At 34.9% G+C, this 19,921-nt stretch overlaps 2 protein-coding genes across 6 annotated transcripts in view; both read right to left on the bottom strand.

Moving 5' to 3' along the window:
• Positions 1 to 559: 559 nt before the first annotated feature.
• Positions 560 to 15,542, bottom strand: LOC127410711 (5'-3' exonuclease PLD4-like). Its single transcript, XM_051645904.1, has 12 exons — positions 15,527 to 15,542; positions 12,113 to 12,144; positions 11,896 to 11,974; positions 11,640 to 11,815; positions 10,986 to 11,169; positions 10,746 to 10,866; positions 6,539 to 6,666; positions 6,244 to 6,444; positions 1,496 to 1,635; positions 1,233 to 1,398; positions 1,057 to 1,153; positions 560 to 959 (listed from the first exon to the last, which is right to left on the bottom strand). The coding sequence occupies exons 2-12, from the start codon at positions 12,118 to 12,120 to the stop codon at positions 748 to 750; spliced, it is 1,512 nt and encodes a 503-aa protein (XP_051501864.1). The 5' UTR covers positions 12,121 to 12,144; positions 15,527 to 15,542; the 3' UTR covers positions 560 to 747.
• A 796-nt stretch (positions 15,543 to 16,338) lies between these two features.
• The window catches only part of LOC127410683 (centrosomal protein of 170 kDa protein B-like), a 30,593-nt gene continuing 27,010 nt past the window's right edge, over positions 16,339 to 19,921 (bottom strand). For 3 of the 5 annotated variants that reach the window (XM_051645839.1, XM_051645842.1, XM_051645841.1), the window contains 7 exons: positions 19,189 to 19,423; positions 18,924 to 19,050; positions 18,339 to 18,455; positions 18,151 to 18,239; positions 17,847 to 17,940; positions 17,571 to 17,622; positions 16,339 to 17,317 (listed from right to left, as the gene is read on the bottom strand). In XM_051645839.1, coding sequence (XP_051501799.1) covers positions 17,121 to 17,317; positions 17,571 to 17,622; positions 17,847 to 17,940; positions 18,151 to 18,239; positions 18,339 to 18,455; positions 18,924 to 19,050; positions 19,189 to 19,423 — 911 coding nt within the window. In that variant the 3' untranslated portion in view covers positions 16,339 to 17,120. Of the gene's footprint in view, positions 17,318 to 17,570; positions 17,623 to 17,846; positions 17,941 to 18,150; positions 18,240 to 18,338; positions 18,456 to 18,923; positions 19,051 to 19,188; positions 19,424 to 19,467; positions 19,791 to 19,921 lie in introns of those variants that run through there. The other 2 variants (XM_051645840.1, XM_051645843.1) reach the window with 2 other exon arrangements.

The following is a 19,921-nucleotide window of genomic DNA, read 5'->3' as shown; positions in this document are numbered from 1 at the left end:
AGTACTGTAACAAAATAAGTATTTTTTTTACAGTAAACAATATATATATATATATATATATATATATATATATATATATATATATATATATAATTTTTTTAAATTTTTTTAGTTAACAATATATATATATATATATATATATATATATATAATTTTTTAATTTTTTTACAGTAAACAATATATATATATATATATATCATTTTTTTTATTTTTTTACAGTAAACAATATATATATATATCATTTTTTTTAATTTTTTTACAGTAAACAATATATATATATATAATTTTTTTTTACAGTAAACAATATATATATATATTATTATTTTATTTTTTTACAGTAAACAATATATATATATATATATATAATTGTTTTATTTTTTACAGTAAACAATATATATATATATATATATTTTTTTTTACAGTAAACAATATATATATATATTATTTTATTTTTTTACAGTAAACTATATATATATATATATATATATTATTATTATTTTTTTTTTACAGTAAACAATATATATATATATATTTATTAATTTATTTATATTGTTTATTGTTAGTTTATGATACCTGATGCTTTAACTAATATTAACAAATGGAACCTTATTATAAAGTGCACCCATTTTCTTTCACAAACATAAAAATGTCATAGTGCTTCTGAACTTTTGATGGGAAGTGTATTTGGCACTAGTTTCCTTCAAAGATTTTACATCTGAAATTTGAACTGTTTTGTTTTAAAAGTGTTTATGGTGTAGATTTGGGGAAGATACAGTCGTGGTTTTGGTTGAGCTCATCTAGCGGAATCGCATATTGTGAATTCCAGTCTCTGTCAAACGCGGCACTCAACTGCCTGTGCAATGTGTTACCCGGCAATGCGGAAGGCAAAACATCCTGGGAAACCACTAATGCCACTCCAGCAGTCGTGTTGAAGTAGTCAGCTGACCAATTAGACGTCCCTGAGGACACAAACGGTTGTAAATAGGGATGTTAAACGCTCAATATTACTTTCAGTTCACCAGTGAAATGCATATATATTTTCAGTCCATAACTCACCTATATACACCACTTTATCAGTCACCATATATTTGTTGTGGTTGAATCTGGCATAGGGAATGTGTGACTGGTTTCCTACTGGAATGACATACACTTTCTGTGCAATGAACAGGAAGAGAAACTTCAGAAAACTCATTGTTAGAGATGAGAAGTGCATTTGAATGCCGCTGACTCACCACTTCAATGTTGATGTTGTCTCTCGGGGAGTGAAGAGTATCAAGTGACTTGAGGAACGGCCAAACAGACGGGTCTGTGTCTCGCCCACAACTGACCAATAAACGCACGGACACGTTTCTCTCAAAGGCCGAATGCTTCAGAGCATTTTCAATGACCGGCCAGTATCTGTGTCACCAAATATACAGCAACAACATTGATGTGTCTACAGACGTGAAAGTAAATGAAATGCATTTGAATGTTCTTCAAGCAGAAAATATTTTACCTGTGCTGATGAAAGAACTTTGAAGCGGGGTAAAACTCCATGACGGCCACATGAATGAACTGCTGTGCGTCTCTGATGATTGACAGAATGGCATCAAGGTCTCGGGTTCGAGAGTCCGGACAGAACGCAGGTGGAGAGGCCTGAGGAAGAGGAGAGATGTGATATCTCACTCACAGACACACAACTAAAGCTTTAAAACAAAAACAACTGATAAATTGAGCTTATAGTTCAAGATCTGCATTGAGTGAATTCCCAAATGGCCATATATGAACATATACACAGTATATATAAAATCACAGTTCATTTGAGCATACTGTATATTTCAATATAGTATTTGGGAAAATGCATGCTATTTCAAAATACTACAAAATGTCAATTTTCTTATATGTTGCATATGTGTTCAAGTACGCCACTTTTTTGTATGTGCTTTGTATTTATTGCCATATCTCACATTTCTGTACTGGAAATGTTCAGATTTGAGTTCTTATCAAGTTTAGGATTAGGCTACTTTAATAAATCATTATCAAACCGCATAGCTGAACATTTGATTGAACAAATTGTTAAATCCATAAACAATTAAATACAAGTCAAAAGTTTTGACACTCACTAAATTTAGTTAGATTCGTGCTTAAAACGAGAAAGAAATGTTGTTAAAATACTGGTAAATTAATTACTTTTTATTTGCATTTTTGCAGTGTTGACAAGTGTGTAATGAAGTTAAGAGAATGAAAGCCGTAATAATTTATACTATTATTTAATGTCATTATTGTCAGCTGAACCCCTTTGATCTAAACGATTTATCTGAAGTACCCACTGATATTTTAAGCAATGTTAACCGTTTAAAATATAATTAAGTTTACATCTTTGCACTTCATTTTTATTTGCTTATTATTGTTTCTTTTTATTGCATCTATTGTTCTTTTCTTATAAGATGTATATATTTACTTCAGCATTGGCATTTTTATCCCAATCAGAGACTGCACTACATATAGTCATTATCAGCCACAGAAGTGAAATTAAAGAAAAATAAATAAATGAAATTTTATCTGACATTTCGGTTTCATTTCCCTGAAAATTGTTATAAACATGTGTAATTCCGTTTGTGTATGTACATGTGATATCTCTTGATTTGATATAGTCAATATTTATATTTTCAATAATTAAAATGACTTAAAGCGTGAACTTGAAATTAACGAAGTAAATTCTACATTTGTACTCAATTCAAACATGTAAAAATGAATGCGCTAGCTTTCTGATTGTTAGTTATCTTTGCGATGTGTCCTCATGTATCAATCCTAAAGTAGAAAGCCTTGTCATATTTATTCGCTATATGTCATAGGTAAATAAATTAAGTACATTTTACTTAACTTTTTGAAGCTGGTGTTCCCAGCATGCACTGGGAGCAAGCTGATTTGCACTATTTTTATTGTTTATTTTTGTGAAGTCTGAGGATGTCTAATCAAAAATATTCATTCATGATAAATACATATATAAAAAAAATAAAATGTTCATTTACTGTACATATTACTATGTTTAAGTACCATGTACAGCATATTTCTAAGAAAAAGTTATCCTAGTACTTTAACTCACTTTAATCAATATTATTTCATGGAGTTAAGTAGGTTTTACTTAATTTTATACCGTTAAAATTTATTAAGAAAAACTGTGTGCAAAACCTTGCATTTTATTAGTCACATTTGCAGTGTGAAAAAGCCAGGGCTGTAGCATCCAATATAACCTGGGGTGTGAGGACATGTTCCCTCTACTTCTAGAAATATTTGTTAGGAAATTAAACATTAACCCTTTCAGGCTCAGACACAGAAATTCTATTAAACACACACATAAACTGTATATATATATATATTTATTTTTTGGTCATGAACATGTTACAAACTATCAAAGGAAAACCAATGTGGGGTCAGATTTTTTAGGGTTTGTGTCAAAGGTAATTTTTTATGTGGTTTCAGCAAGTAACCACCATGCAATAAAGGGCTAGAGATGACATTAGAGAAGATATGTATGTGTTTCGCATCTCTGCATGGGAGGAACAGTAGTCTCGATACAACTGATTTTGTTTTTACACCCATGAGTATGTTGATTGCCATTCAGGGATAAGAATGGTCATCTTTATTTCACTGCCATACTGTATGTTTTGCTTCAACCCTTCAAATCCAGCTCTATGTTCACTCTCTTGATCTTTAACTGTATTCTGATCTCCATCACTACTCACAGTATCACTTCCCTGGTCTCCATGTAACGGGAGCCAGCTGGTACGTGATAGCTGTGCGGTGTGTAAACCTCACTCCCCTGGCCTCAAGAGGCGCACTAGTGACTGACGCTAGGGGCTGTAGCCTTTAGCTTCCTTGTTAGCGCGCCCGGTTCGAATCCCGCTCGGAGCGGGTCGAGCAGGACCGGTTACATCCATCACTACTCTCAGTATCACTGCCTCCATCTCCCTGCATTCTGTCACTATTCAGCTCTTCCTCAACATCATTCTCACTGCACTCTCTCTCTCACTACTTGAAGAACCTGATGGTATGGCTCTCTAAAAACATTTTTCCATGTGGTTTTGTGTTTTCTGTATTTGCATTTGTCCATGTGACAGTCTATTATGCATAAATGCATAGTGGTTACTGTGCAAAACCACCAACTTTTACCTAATATTATATAGTACTAGTATTGTATAATTTTATAATAATTTTTTACAGGATTGTGTAAAAAAAAAAAAAAATGCCCAGATTGAAATGGTAGGCAGAATTTGAGCAACACCAGCATCAACTATGAGGACCCAAATTTGCAGAGAAACTACAGCTATTACATCACTTCCTGTGTGCTACCTTCTTTTTCTCACGCTAAACAACATCAAATATTTTCACAAAATAGAAAGATTCCTACTTTAAACTCTAATGCAAAACTATAAATGAAAAACAAAGTGGTGGTTTCGCACAGTAACCACTGTGTCTGGAAGGAGAGGGTTATCGCTACAGACTGCAGCGCGATGACGTAGTGGATGTTTTGGATTTTATGCGTTACACTGAGTACATTATTACTTAGTATTAAAGTCAAAAACTGAGACATTTATTTAATATAGCTTTGCTTTTTAAAAATGGTCATAACCAGGGGTCCTGGGCAGCTCAGTGGTAAAGACGCTGACTACCACCCCTGGAGTCACGAGTTTGAATCCAGGGTGTGCTGAGTGACTCCAGCCAGGTCTCCTAAGCAACCAAATTGGCCCGGTTGCTAGGGAGGGTAGAGTCACATGGGGTAACCTCCTCGTGGTCGCTATAATGTGGTTCTCGCTCTCAGTGGGGCGTGTGGTGAGTTGTGCGTGGATGCCGCAGAGAATAGTGTGAAGCCTCCACACGCGCTACGTCTCCACGGTAACGCGCTCAACAAGCCACATGATAAGATGCGCGGATTGATGGTCTCAGATGCGGAGGCAACTGAGATTCGTCCTCCGCCACCCGGATTGAGGCGAGTCACTACGCCACCATGAGGACTTAGAGCGCATTGGGAATTGGGCATGCTAAACTGGGGAGAAAAAGAAAAAAAAATGGTCATAACCATTTTGTAAATTTTTCCTTGTTTTTCCTCTTCACCTGCAGAAAACAAATATATAAATTAAGCGATATACTCCTCACTATAATGTTCTCCTCATTTTAACATCTCCGCTGTACATAAATGCCATGGGGTGAATTATTTGTATTTGTATATTAACATGTAGTGGTCAAACATACCTGGAAGTATAGAAAAGTTAAATTAAAGTGAATCTGGAGTGCTTTAAAAATGATGCGCTCAGCACACGGAACCAAATGGAGCGCATCTTTTACTCTGAGCATGAGATGTGGAGCTCTGAATACACTGTAATAACGCTTATACTCAATACAGACAGGACAGAGCAGTGTGCAAAGACTTTGAAGCGAACAGCTTGATTTACCTGTTAATTTAATTAAATCGTCGTAGCCCTTTGCGGATAAATAATCGCACAATGTCATACCGCGATTTTATTTTAATTAATTGTGCAGCCCTAATATATAAATGTGTGTGTGTTATATGAATATATACTGTATTAATGACCATTAAGTACGCTACAGTAATAAAACAAAACATTAAAATGTGAAAACGCATGCGCATTAAAACATCCACTACGGGGGCCTGGGTATCTCAGCGAGTATTAACGCTGACTATCACCCCTGGAGTCGCGAGTTCGAATCCAAGGTGTGCTGAGTGACTCCAGCCAGGTCACCTAAGCAACCAAATTGGCCCGGTTGCTAGGGAGGATAGAGTCACATGGGGTAACCTCCTCATGGTTGCTATAATGTGGTTCTCACTCTCGGTGGGGTGCGTGGTGATTTGAGCATGGATACCGCGGAGAATAGCATGAAGACTCCACATGCGCTACGTCTCCACGGTAACGCGCTCAACAAGCCACGTGATAAGATGCGCGGACTGACGGTCTCAGACGCGGAGACAACTGAGACTTGTCCTCCACCACCCGGATTGAGGCGAGTAACCGCGCCACCACGAGGACCTACTAAGTAGTGGGAATTGGGCATTCCAAATTGGGAGAAAAGGGGATAAAAAAAAACAAAACAAAAAAAACTACACTACATCACTAAAATCCAATATGCATGGGATTTGATCCACTACGTCATCGCGCTACAGTCTGCAGCGAGGAGTACTTGCCTGAAAGGGTTAAACAATTTGTGTTTGTGATCCATTATACAGTATGTAGTGAGTGAATTCACCGCAATGTAAACTTGACTGGGTGCACCGCTGAGGTTGACCAGCAGTGGGCGCTCTTTATTGATGCGCGTGTCATAGTGGGACGGCCATGGATCAGGGATTGAAGCGTTGGAGCGACCCATCACCCAATACGACTGGAAGATCTTTTGCAGGTCAGCAGCCAAACTACTGGAGTTATAAATCACCACACCCAGCTCTTTCACCTTTATTTAAAGACATTTAAAGACACGTATACATTAGGACGTGTGATGATTCAGGGTCTGATAAGAAGAGGCAAATGTCTGCAGTCATGTTCACCTGTGTTAAAGCACGCCAGTCCATGTTTGCGCTGCCGATGTACAGGTGTTTTCTGTCCACAATCCAGAATTTTGTGTGAAGAATTCCTTTAGTCAAATGCCCAAAGTTCACTCTTCTTACCTGTATTCCTGTATTAGGAAATATACCGTTAGGAATTTGGAGAAAAGTCTGTATTATTGATCAGGGCCGTAACCACAATATACATTGAGGGGGACGAGCCCCCCCCCCCCCCAATAATCAGATATGGCCAGATTGTCATGAGAAATTATACAATTTGGGGCCTTTATCGCATTTGAAGCCTTTATTCAGAAAAATATCGCATTCAGCGCCTTTACTATATTAAAGGACCAAAGAGGACCATTATATTTTTGACCTCAACACCCGTGACCCCCAGCCCCACAGAAATCAGTACGGCGCCCCTTTGAGGACAGAGAGGACATTTATTTTCTGACATTGTTTTGCGTTCGCTCACAATACTTTTTTCCATCCCTTATGAAAAATTAACCATTGTTTTACTACAGTAACCATAGTTAAACAATGGTATTTGTTTTGTTACTCCACAATTTACCATGGTTTTACAGCAGTAACTATAGTTCAACTACAGTTGGCTAGGCTATTTGTAGTGAATAAAAAAAAAAAAAAAATATATATATATATATATATATATATATATATATATATATATATATATATATATATATATATATATATATATATTCATTTTTTAACCATGGTATTCGTAGTTAAACCATAGTTATAATCCAGGAAAACCAAAAATATGATAAATTCAACCATTCCACCAAAAATACCCTCAAATTAATAACTGTAAGATTTAAACATTTAAATTTCATAACAAAATTTCATCAAATTAAATTGTTATCTTTAATAAAATTTAAAAAAAAAACGATTTTAAGTTTTATTAATAATTTTTTTTAAACATTACACAATTCAATTTTAAGGAATTTTGTTATGAAATTGAAAAGCGTAAATCTTAAAAATTGGCGAAAATATTTTTTGAGTGTACATGGTTACTATAGTAACCATGGTTACTATAGCAACACCCTGGTTAATTTGTGGTATATGAAAAATAAACATGGTTTCTGCAGTTTTACTATAGTGAAACCATGGTTAATTTTCTTTAGGGCACATTTTTAGGTGTTCTTAAAAAATATTTAAGATTTTTGCATTTAAATTTCAAAGCAAAAATGTCATTAAATTAAATTGGGTAATTTTTAACCAAATTAAATTAATACAACTTAAAATGTAAATTTTTGTATTTATTTTGTTAAATATTTCTCAATATGATGGAGTGTTTACGTAAATGTTAAATGAAATCATAATGAGTAAATCCTAAAATTATTCATGGGAACCACTTATTTTGTAGTACTTGTAGTAACCATTTATTTTTTATTTATTTTTTTGTTGTTTTTTTTTTTTCAGAATTATTCAGATTTTTTATCATCATATTTTTCGTTTTCCTGTATTTTTCCTGTGGTTTTACTACAAATATAATGGTTTAAAATATGTTTTTTATAGTAAAATTAAATTTAAAAAATGTAAATAGTAAAATTATAGTAAATAGTAAAACAGTTTTACTGCAAATACCATATTTGAACTATAGTTACTGTAGTAAAACCATGTTTTCAGATTAACAATTTTTATTGATTCTCATAAATAAACACAGAAAAACAAAACATATATACACAAAATCAATCTTAACCCCCACTATTACCCCTCCCCCTCCACAACCTCCCCCTGGCCCAACAACATCCTGGTGGTCGCAAATCACACACACACACACAAAATAAATAAATAAAATAAAAAATAAATAAATAAACAAATAAAAAATATAATAAAAATAATCCATAAATTATATATACCCACCCCATTTCTCCACAAACCTGTTGTACTTCCCCATTCTACTAAACCACCCCTCCTCAAATGCCGCCAAACTTCCAATCTCTGAGCACCACTCCTGAAAGGAGGGTGCTCCAGCTGACCTCCATCCCCTTAAAATTATCTGTCTGGCAATCATGACACTGGTTAAGACCCAACTCTTTATGTGTCTGTTTTCAATGTCGATGACCGCCCCATCGCCCAAAATACAGAGTCTGGGGCAAAATAATTCCCGAGTGCCCAATACATCACACACCAGACTCTGAACCTTCAACCAAAACTCCTGGATCTCAACACACCCCCAAAAGACATGGGTTATGTCTCCATCCTCTGACTGGCATCGCCAGCAGATGGGTGTGTCTTTAAGACCAAGCCTATACAATCTAGAGGGGGTCCAATAGAACCGATGTAAAATCTTGTAGTAGTAAAACCATGTTTTTTTATTTTATTTTTTCCCCTTTTTCTCCCAATTTGGAATGCCCAATTCCCAATGTGCTCTAAGTCCTCGTGGTGGCGTAGTGACTTGTCTCAATCCGGGTGGCGGAGGATGAATCTCAGTTGCCTCCACGTCTGAGACTGCCAACCTGTGCATCTTATCACGTGGCTTGTTGAGTGCGTTGCCACAGAGACGTAGCATGTGTGAAGGCTTCACGCCATCCACTGCAGCAACCATGCTCAACTCACCACGCGCCCCACTGAGAACAAACCACATTATAGCGACCACAAGGAGGTTACCCCATGTGACTCTATGCTCCCTAGCAACCAGGCCAATTTGGTTGCTTAGGAGACCTGGCTGGAGCCACTCAGCACGACCTGGGATTCGAACTAGCGAACTAGTGAACTCCAGGGGTGATAGTCAGCGTATTTTACCACTGAGCTACCCAGGCCCCCAGTAGTAAAACCATGTTAAATTTTGTGGCTACTATGGTTTTACTACAAACCACATAGTTCAACTAGTTACTGTAGTAAAAACATAATTTTCATTAGGGCTGTTTTGATACAATCAAATACCGATATAGCACGATACTTTAACTCACGATATTGTATCGATACTTAGATCCATGTATTGTGATATATCGTGATATTTTCAGTGCAGTCAGAGACGCTTCTATGAGGCACAAATGAGACTGAAACTGATCCTGATTCACGGTTTCTCTCACGGACATGCTAGACCTCTCTCGCCCGTTTGGATCTAGGGCCAGGCAAAAATATCGATTTTCTACTTAAGCTTCATTTTTACGATCCCAATGCAGATCTTAAAATGCCAAGATTGCTCTTTCTTTCTATCTGCAATCCCCAACAATCAGATGTGCATAAATACTTCCCATTTGCTACTAGAAATGTCTGCGATTATCCACCAGAGTTTGAGTGGTGTAGTGGCGAAGAAGTTCAGCACTGAGATCTTTTCATTGTGTGCTGAGAGTAAAAGCTGTGACTCTTTCTGTGTAATGAGTCCAAAGACTAGATCCAAGCAAACCATTTGCTGTTTAATAATGTCTCTTTTAATATCCTTTCTGTTCTCTACAGTCAGTTATTTATCAAAGACAACAAAATAAACATTTAATTCTAATCACACATAGCACGGATGCTGTAAAGAAGCCATTCGACCAAACAAACACTACTGTCAAAGTCCCTGCCACAGGTCTTTATATGTTAGCACTTGTTCTAAATATCTAAGTAAATACTTGTAAATAGTACAAATTAGGCATATAAACAACAAGCATGCAACAATATACTGTATATAAATATATGCAATTTCAATTTATTTATGTAATGCATGGACTGCATAAAAAAAAAAGCCAAAATGATGAAAAACTAATGATAAAAAAAAATTTGTAAAATGTATAAGTCTGTAATTTAACAAGTTAGAAGGTCCCCTGTATAATGTATAACAGCATTAGCTGAAAGAGAATTTATTTCATACTGTCTGTAAGCAAAATGGACATTATAACTGAATTCTACCCAAATTAATTGAAATTAAAAGCGAAATCGAACCATGATATCGTGATGTATCGCGATATATCGAATCGTGACATGTGTATCGCAATATGTATCATATCATGAGGTGGCGGGTGATACCCAGCCCTAATTTTTGTAAGGGATGGATAAAGCCATTTTGGGGAACCCAAAATAATTGCGAGAAAACAATTTGTGAGAGAACGCAAAACTTTTCCATTTCAGAAAATAAATTCCCTTCTTTTCCTCTTGGTCAGAGGAGATTACAAATATTTAAGGCCAAAAATGTCAAAGAAATTCATTATAACTCAATATTATATTGGTGGTGGTGCGGGGGGGATGTGTAATTCCTCACCATTTTCCTTCAAGGTTTTTAAATCTGTTGAATTGGGAGATAAAGTAGGGATGCTGGTTACCACTCGCACTGATATATTTCTAGATGGTAACGCTTTAAACCGTTCTAATATATCTCTGCCCTGTGACACAAAAACACAAGAAATTATTTGACTTTAGGTTCAGAAACATCAATATTTTCAAATGCAATATATCCAAGGAATAATTGCAAAAGCTTAATTTAACAGAACCACAAACTCACAGGTCTATCCGTGGATGAGTTGACGTTTATATCTTCACCTGTAAGAGTCCAGTAGAAAGATGCAACATCGATCTGTTTGGTGGCCAAAGACAGAAGATCTGTCCAGGCTTCATACAGATTTTTCCCAAAGGTGACGTTGCTCCCAAAGTCCATACAGCGAGGAATACTCTCAACCAGAATGATACTATTAGACATAAAAGTGCAGACCAGATCTGAGTTTGGGTCAATTTGAAGCAACAATTAAGAGTTTGAATATTTAAAATGTACAACATTCCTAAAATTAAGTGTATTTTCAACATTATTTGAGTTCAATAAAGCATATCTAAGGAATCTATGGAAAGTACATTTGAAAACTTAGAGGACCACAATTCAATGTGCCCATATCAGATTAGAAAAGGGATTTTACTATATAGGGGAATTCATGAGTAAGTGACTGAACTGTGAATGAATTGGTTTTATTGTCCAGAAAATGAAACTGAATCTAATCTGAAGTCTAATGTATCCATGTAGACAGCAACGTTACAATGAAACAGAGTCTGACACTTTGAATCGTTTTGGTAAAAGAGAGCCGGCCGGAGATCAGCAGCACTTTAAATGTCAAAACTGATTTAGAATTATTGTGGGAAGTGAAATGTGCAAACAGAAGTTTCTCACCTGCTCTGTTCATCAGAGGCCGTTTGATCATAGCATGCCACAGTTGGATGTGAATTCAGAGCTGCATTAATTTCATCTTCATTCTTTAATCTCTCTATTACGGCGATGGCCAGTAAAACTCCTAAAACAATCAAACATCCAGTTGCCAACAGAGCAGCAATGGGCCACTTTGAACTCTAAAAAGAAGATGAGAAATAATCATCAATACTTGAAAGAAAAAAAGATGAGCTATATTTCATATACAGTCAAAACTTACTCTCTTATTGGACACATAGTTATCATGCAAGCTCTCATACGGAGAAGACAGCGGCTGATTCTCTTCTAATCGTGAAGATCTAAAGGGAGAACAACATGATGTTCCTCAAGAGCAGAGAAATCAATTGTAGTTTGAAACTACGCATAGAACGTTGTTTATTCTTGTTATTACCCAACATAAAAGCAAACAATAAGATGATAAATTGGTGTAAACTTACACAGGCATGATGACAGCAGGTGTTTGAGTCTTCTGTGTTTGTTCCCCAACAGTAGACACACAAAAGGAACATTCTCAAATAGTTCTCATTAGTTCCTCATTCACTTCTCATTTCTGTATTTAATGCTGCTGTAACACGTCTAATGCTCAAATTAGATATGCAAAATGTGATGCTATTCAACACACAGTAGAGGTGGGAAAAAACAGATATGTAGACATGATATTTTAACTCGTGATGTTTGCACAGCAAATATCGACACTGTTATTTACATTTTTCCACATTAATATTGTGGTCATGAGAAAAAATAAAAATTGTCTTTGCCAAATCGATCTAGGAATTGAACAACAGTCCCTTAGAAGGTGCCGTTACCATGCTGTACACATCATCACCCTCCCTTACTAAAAATTAGTAACATTAACTGAAGTGTTTTAACAAAAATGTTAGTATCATATAAAATAGGCCAAGCTTTTAGGTGAAATCAATTATACTTTTGTGTATTGAAATTGTGTTGTAATAAATAACGTTTTAAAGTGTTTAGGCTACTATTGTACTCATAAATACTATAATTTATTATTTAGAAAGACTAGCTACATTTACCTAACCGCAGAAATAGGGAGCCATTATAATCTTATATGATTATGGCTTTGCATTATACATATATATTAGGAAATAAACTGGTCTTGTTTTGTAAACTGGCACTTTTATATTATTTAACAATGCATTTGGTGATTTGGAAACAGTTCTCTTATGTCCGAAGAAGACAAATGCAAAACAATGAGTGAAATATCGCAACATATTGTAGTTTTGAATCGTAATACACCAAAAATAAAGAATCGCAATAATATCGTATCGGACCTTAATATCGATATTATATCGTACTGGACCTAAATATTGATATAATATCGTATCGGACCTAAATATCTATATAGTATCGTATCAGACCTAAATATCGATATTATATCATATCGGACCTAAATATTGATATAATATCGTATCGGACCTAAATATTGATATAATATCGTATCGGACCTAAATAATCGATATTATATCGTATCAGACCTAAATATCGATATAATATCGTATCTGACCTAAATATCGATATAATATAGTCTCGGATCCAATCATTGATATAATATAATATCGGATCTAAATGTCGATAAAATATCGTATCGTACCTTATGTCGATATAATATAGTATCGGACCTAAATATCTATATAATATCGTATCGGACCTAAATATCGATATAATATAGTCTTGGACCTAAATATCGATATAATATCATATCGGACCAAAATATCTATATAATCTAATATCTGACCTCAATATCGATATAATATAGTCTTGGACCTAAATATCGATATAATATTGTATCAGACCAAAATATCGATATAATATAATATCTGACCTAAATATCGATATAATATAGTCTCTGACCTAAATATCGATATAATATCATATCGGACCTAAATATCGATATAATTTAGTCTCGGACCTAAATATCGATATAATATTATATCAGACCTAAATATCGATATAATATAGTCTCGGACCCAATTATCGATATAATATAATATCGGACCTAAATATCTATATAATATCGTATCGGACCTAATATCGATATAATATCTTATTGGACCTAAATGTTGATCAAATATCATATCGGACCTAAATATCGATATAATATCTTATTGGACCTAAATGTTGATAAAATATCGTATCGGACCTAAATGTTGGTATAATATCGTATCAGACCTAAATATCTATATAATATCGTATCGGACCTTAATATCGATATAATATCGTATTGGACCTAAATATCGATATAATATAGTCTTGGACCGAAATATTTATATAATGTCTCGGACCCAAATATCGATATATTATAATATCAGACCTAAATATCTATATAATATCGCATCAGACCTAAATATCGATATAATATAGTCTCGGACCCAATTATCGTGTAATATAATATTGGACATAAATATCAATATAATATCACATTGGACATAAATATCTATATAATATTGTATCGGACGTAAATATCGATATAATATAGTCTTGGACCTAAATATCAATATAATATAATATCTGACCTAAATATTGATATAATGTAGTCTTGGACTTAAATATCGATATAATATCATATCGGACCTAAATATCGATATAATATCGTATTGGACCTAAATATCTATATAATATCGTATCGGACCTAAATATCGATATAATATAGTCTTGGACCTAAATATCGATATAATATCATATCGGACCAAAATATCGATATAATCTAATATCTGACCTCAATATTGATATAATATAGTCTTGGACCTAAATATCGATATAATATTGTATCGGACCAAAATATCGATATAATATCTGACCTAAATATCGATATAATATAGTCTCTGACCTAAATATCGATATAATATCGTATCGGACCTAAATATCGATATAATTTAGTCTCGGACCTAAATATCGATATAATATCATATCGGACCTAAATATCGATATAATATAGTCTCGGACCCAATTATCGATATAATATAATATCGGACCTAAATATCTATATAATATCGTATCGGACCTAATATCTATATAATATCGTATTGGACCTAAATATCTATATAATATCGTATCGGACTTTAATATCGATATAATATCGTATTGGACCTAAATATCGATATAATATAGTCTTGGACCGAAATATTTATATAATGTCTCGGACCCAAATATCGATATAATATAATATCAGACCTAAATATCTATATAATATCGCATCGGACCTAAATATCGATATAATATAGTCTTGGACCCAATTATCGTGTAATATAATATTGGACATAAATATCAATATAATATCATATTGGACATAAATATCAATATAATATTGTATCGGACGTAAATATCAATATAATATAGTCTCGGACATAAATATCAATATAATATCGTATTGCCAGTTACCTTGGGATACCCACCCTTAATATAGAGTAGCAATAGTTTGATCTTCCAAATCCCAGTTTCTGGCATTCCTTGAGTTCAAACTCAAAGGTTCGGGCACCAAAAAGTCAGTTTTAAAAATGCTGCACATAAACTACGTTACACACCTGACAAACAATTTAACATCAACATCAACAGATAGCTTGATAGATATCTGTGGTGAGTCTGATCCAGAGATTTTAAAGAATGTTTAGTTCATAAAATTAAGTTAGACTCCAGCACAATCTATAAATTGTAAAATTTAAGTAAAAAATATACCTCTATATTTCACCCTTTATTATGTCCATAGTAACAACAAACACTTATCTACACAGTTTACAGAGAGAGGAAATGAAAGCAGTCAGATCTCAGCGCACAGGAATGTTTTGTTATAAAATGTTGCTCTGGTATATTGCATGTCTCATCATTTTACATACCTCACTCAGTGCATTGGTATTTGTTCATATCATGCAGGCATCAGAAGGTTTGAAGAAATCAGTGGGACAGAAACTCCTGATTGCTCACATTTATAATTTCAGTTTCATTTCACCATAAACACAACTATGACCAGACCTTCTCTAAAACAAATGCTTACATGAGCATTCTGATTCTGCTGCAAATGGATTTAAAAGAGACACAATTAGAGGTAGACCAGTCGCTTTTTGGATCTATCGGTTATCGGAAAAAATCCCGATAGTTGCCGATATTTGATTTACATTTCTTCCTCTTTTATTTATTTATTTATTTAATTTCCTTATAAATAAATCTGATCTGGTGAAATATATTCATACAAAACTCTTCATCTGGTGAAAATATAGGCTTTAAAAAGCTGCATTTGTTAAATACATACATATTGAGCATTATAAAGGAGCCAAGACTCTGTCATTTCAAAATAAGAGTCCCTAGTGTTTTTCTGACTTGTTTATAGTTAAAAGTACTGCACCAAATGTTATGCAACAAATCTTAATTTCTCTGGTTATTATTGAGATTTTGGTTGCACAATATGTTTTTAGATATAACCCCTTTACTTGAAATCCTCATGTTCAGTTTAGGGTCAGAGAGACCCCAACATCCTTTATATTAACCCCCACCCCCCAACCCTAACCTAACCCTAACTCCATGTCTTTTCTTAATCCTACGAGAACTGATTATACACTAAATTTCAACTTTCAACATCAACTGACCTCCATGAAAAACATCAAAACATTAAAAATACTAAAATAATTACAAAGAAAAAAAAATAGGGTTGAATTCTTTTAATTTTCAGCTCATGTATTGTGTAACTTTAAATACAGCACATTAATGTAGAAGGGCTTTACAAACAGCCGAATATGAAAATGACATTTAAATATGACATTTTCTCCGGTTTAACAAGTTGATGACTGGAATTGAATTGTGAACACGAGAGATAATATCTGCTAAAACAAGAACATGAGAGATAGTAGTTCTTACAAAATGATTTGAACTGAGTTCCTTATAATCTCAATGTGGAATTCTACAACACTGCTTGAAAAAATTACAAATAGTAACTTTTAATCATTTCTTTAACGATCTTTAACGTGTACACATACTCTGTTCAGCACAGACAAAAAGTGATTTAAATAGTCATGTAAATTACTGTACCTTATAGCCTATCTATAACAACAATCAAAGAAGTAACAAAGGTAAAGTTAGTCAACATCAGTGTATTTACTGTTATTACACTTTAAAGTAAAAAATCATAGTTTTGAAAATGGCTGTATGTGGTTTTTCAAGCATTTATAAAGTGAGTGCTATTTGTTGAAATTGCCGTTCAGGTCTTTACGATAAAGAGAGTTCTTTGTTTGGAGGAAGATACAAATGTGCAAATAGGCCAGACAAAACTTGTCGTCATATTCTCCCAAAGATAACGAGGAATTTAGCAGAGCTTGTGATTGGTCAAGATATCTTTATTATACCTAAGAGCCAAAGTAGATTTAGATTTATGTGCCTAAAGCTTTAATCAATATCAAAGTGATGATGTTTTGTGTCATATGGCAAACCCCTCAGCCGTCAGTCTAGAGACCCTTCTCTATCTGAGCTTCTAAACATCCGTCGGGCGCTCGGTGTTGGTCCACCGCCTCGCGGGGAAGACCTCCAATTCCGGGACACAGGTCTTGAACTCCGAATCCCAGCTGCAGATAAACCACCCGTGGAGAAAGTCTTACCGAGATCTGGATTTCCTCGAGGATCTATGATTGTGTTGATGACTGAAGAGGAAATGGGTCATATTGTTTACTGACGTTTATTCGACCATCTACAGCACATTTCAGATATAGTATGTATACATTTACATTATGATAAAATGTATACCATGCAATACTTATTATATACATTTTATTATTATACATATATTATATACACTGCCAAAACTTGCCATTGCATGCATTATTGAAAGATCTTTAGTCGGTGCGATAACAAAAACGGTTCAATTGAAAGTTTTCCTGAGAATAACCTACTAACCTTCTAGCTGTTTCTGGACTCTCCCGAGTTCTCTGAGAATTGATGCAATTTCCTGAAGACAGGCAATCAGACACAAGGAAGGGAAAACAACTATATTGACTAATGTGAAATTACACGTTTTTTTTTACTAGCAGGACGAATGCATCAATATTTAATAAGCTCTAATATTCTTAAACTCATTCAGTTTTCCACACTGATTTTATGTTTGATTTTGAGAACGGAAAATGTATAAAAAAAAAATAGAAAATTACAAAGTAAAATGAAAAAGAGACAAACCTTGTTTGATGTTTTCAGTGGGGGCGAATCATCAGCAGCATTGATTCCTGCTTCAAACTCTCTTAAAGCATCTGTCTTATTATTGAACAATGCCCTGGAAAAATATAACGAAACCAACATATTACAACCAGGTAATGCAGGAGGATAACATCATGGAAAGCAGGAATACAAGTTACCCGTGTGGGAATACAGTACATGGGTAAAACTGTGAGTAATGATGTGTACTGTTTTACCAAACTTTAGGTTAGCTAAAGCACAGAAATGTCAATTTAGTTGCATCTTGTGAAAAGCAAACGAGTCTCACTTGATTTTCTCTGTCAGTTGTTCTGTGTTCTCACGGATTGTGAGAGAAAGCTGCGACACAGGAGTCAGCATCACATTGTTCAAAGTCACCTATCAGAAGAACAGAGTTTAAGTTCAACTACAAAAACTGCAAACCCTGATATTTAACATACAACACATAAAACAAAGAGTGAAAACAAGCGTTTCTACCTCATCTTGTCTGAAACTCTGCTGTTTGATGTCTTCATTTCTAAAGGTCTGCTCAGACTCTTCAACCATCACCGGGCCTGGAGATTCTTTTTGGAAATTCAGACTAGCCTCTGGAATCTGATGCCGCAATTGAAAGCCCATTTAAAAACAGACATTATATGTGAAGGAAGCCATACATAAAACATATCATTTCAAAACTCCACAAAACATCAGTTGTTTTTAATGCAGAGGGGTTAAGGCCAAAATATGCATCAGCTTTCTGTCTGCAGCTACATCTCATGCACAGTATACATGATGCAAATGTTATCATCTGCACAGTATGGACAGGGTGTCCAAATGCAGCCCAGTTTTTCTAGACTTGCGGACAGTCCACATCTGTGCGCATCGTCTGCACATGCGTCTGGCTTTGACTGCACTGAAAAGTATCACAAAGCAGTTGTAGCGTGCATGCGCCGAACAAGTCCAAATGGGCTCACAGTCAAAAGAAAATACTTTGGAAGGCTAGAGTAATCTACTGTGCACAAGACGTAATGGTACATGCAAAGACAAAGTACACCCTAGCTTTCAGCATAATGGAAAGAGTACCTCTTCATGGGCAGATAACGTTGGTCCCACACTATCAGCAGAAGCACTCTGAGATTCAGTGTCTCCAGCAACATCATGAATCTCTTGAGCCAGAATCGCCAAATCTTTAGCCAAGTCTTGACTTAATCTACCAAACATTAATATTCAGTGAGGCAATTTGTAGAAACATACGCTCTTAAAACACATGCCATTAAAGTCAAATTAATCTGTGTTAATAAGATAAAAATTCTGCACGTAGGCATGAACGATTTGTTGCGTTTCCCACCTTGCGATCTCAGCACTATGAGACGTCCAGTTCTGGAACGCATCGCTCTCCTGTCCCTCACCGTCTGAGTCTCTCAGTCTGGGTCCTGCTCGCACCGGACCTGGTGGGTGGATTCTGGAGGTCTGCTGGGCCCCTGAATGATGGGAGTGTTCGTGTTTAGGGGTACTATGGTTAAACTCGTACTCATCCTCCGAGGTGGAGGCGTAGTCTGAACCCTTCTGACGCCTCCTGGAGCCTTGGCCCAGGGATTCGGGAATGAGCAGTGTTTGGTACACCATGTCATCAGAGGATGGGACAGAAACAAAAAGCAGGAAACGGAAGAAATACAGAGAGAGATGAAAAGACACCGAAAAACCAACTACCTCTTCCTATTCATGAATGGGTTTCCAGTTGCCCACCAAGTCATCAATAAGATTGTTAATCCCCTTAGTAAAAGTTACATTAAATTACCTTGATTTTCAATAATATACCTGGTTTTTAGTGTGACAACCTAGTTAGCTAAAATGTAAAATATTAGTAAAATTGGGGACTAATTAGACGGTCTCTTGTTAGTTAAAGATTGTCATTAGCCCAGTGCAATACAAACCACAGCACAATCAACACTGAGTCAATGAATGAAGAAACACACACAAGGTGGGTAATTCAGAGACAGTGAGAGAAAGCTGGATATAACTATATCACGAAACATATATTTTAGAAACATCATATCACCATGTACTTTTTCTTTTGGAAG

Source organism: Myxocyprinus asiaticus, chromosome 20 (genome assembly GCF_019703515.2).
Source record: "Myxocyprinus asiaticus isolate MX2 ecotype Aquarium Trade chromosome 20, UBuf_Myxa_2, whole genome shotgun sequence".
In the NCBI taxonomy this organism is placed as follows: Eukaryota; Metazoa; Chordata; class Actinopteri; order Cypriniformes; family Catostomidae; genus Myxocyprinus; species Myxocyprinus asiaticus.
This window is presented reverse-complemented; position numbering and strand designations above follow the sequence as displayed.

Bases quoted from the DNA above. Each gene is read 5' to 3' on its own strand.
- LOC127410711 (XM_051645904.1), bottom strand. The intron at 11,816-11,895 runs GTAAGTTTTGAC...TCTTCTTTTTAG, and splicing joins ACTATGTGTCCAATAAGAGA to AGTTCAAAGTGGCCCATTGC. The intron at 1,154-1,232 runs GTGAGTCAGCGG...TTCATTGCACAG, and splicing joins ACAACATCAACATTGAAGTG to AAAGTGTATGTCATTCCAGT.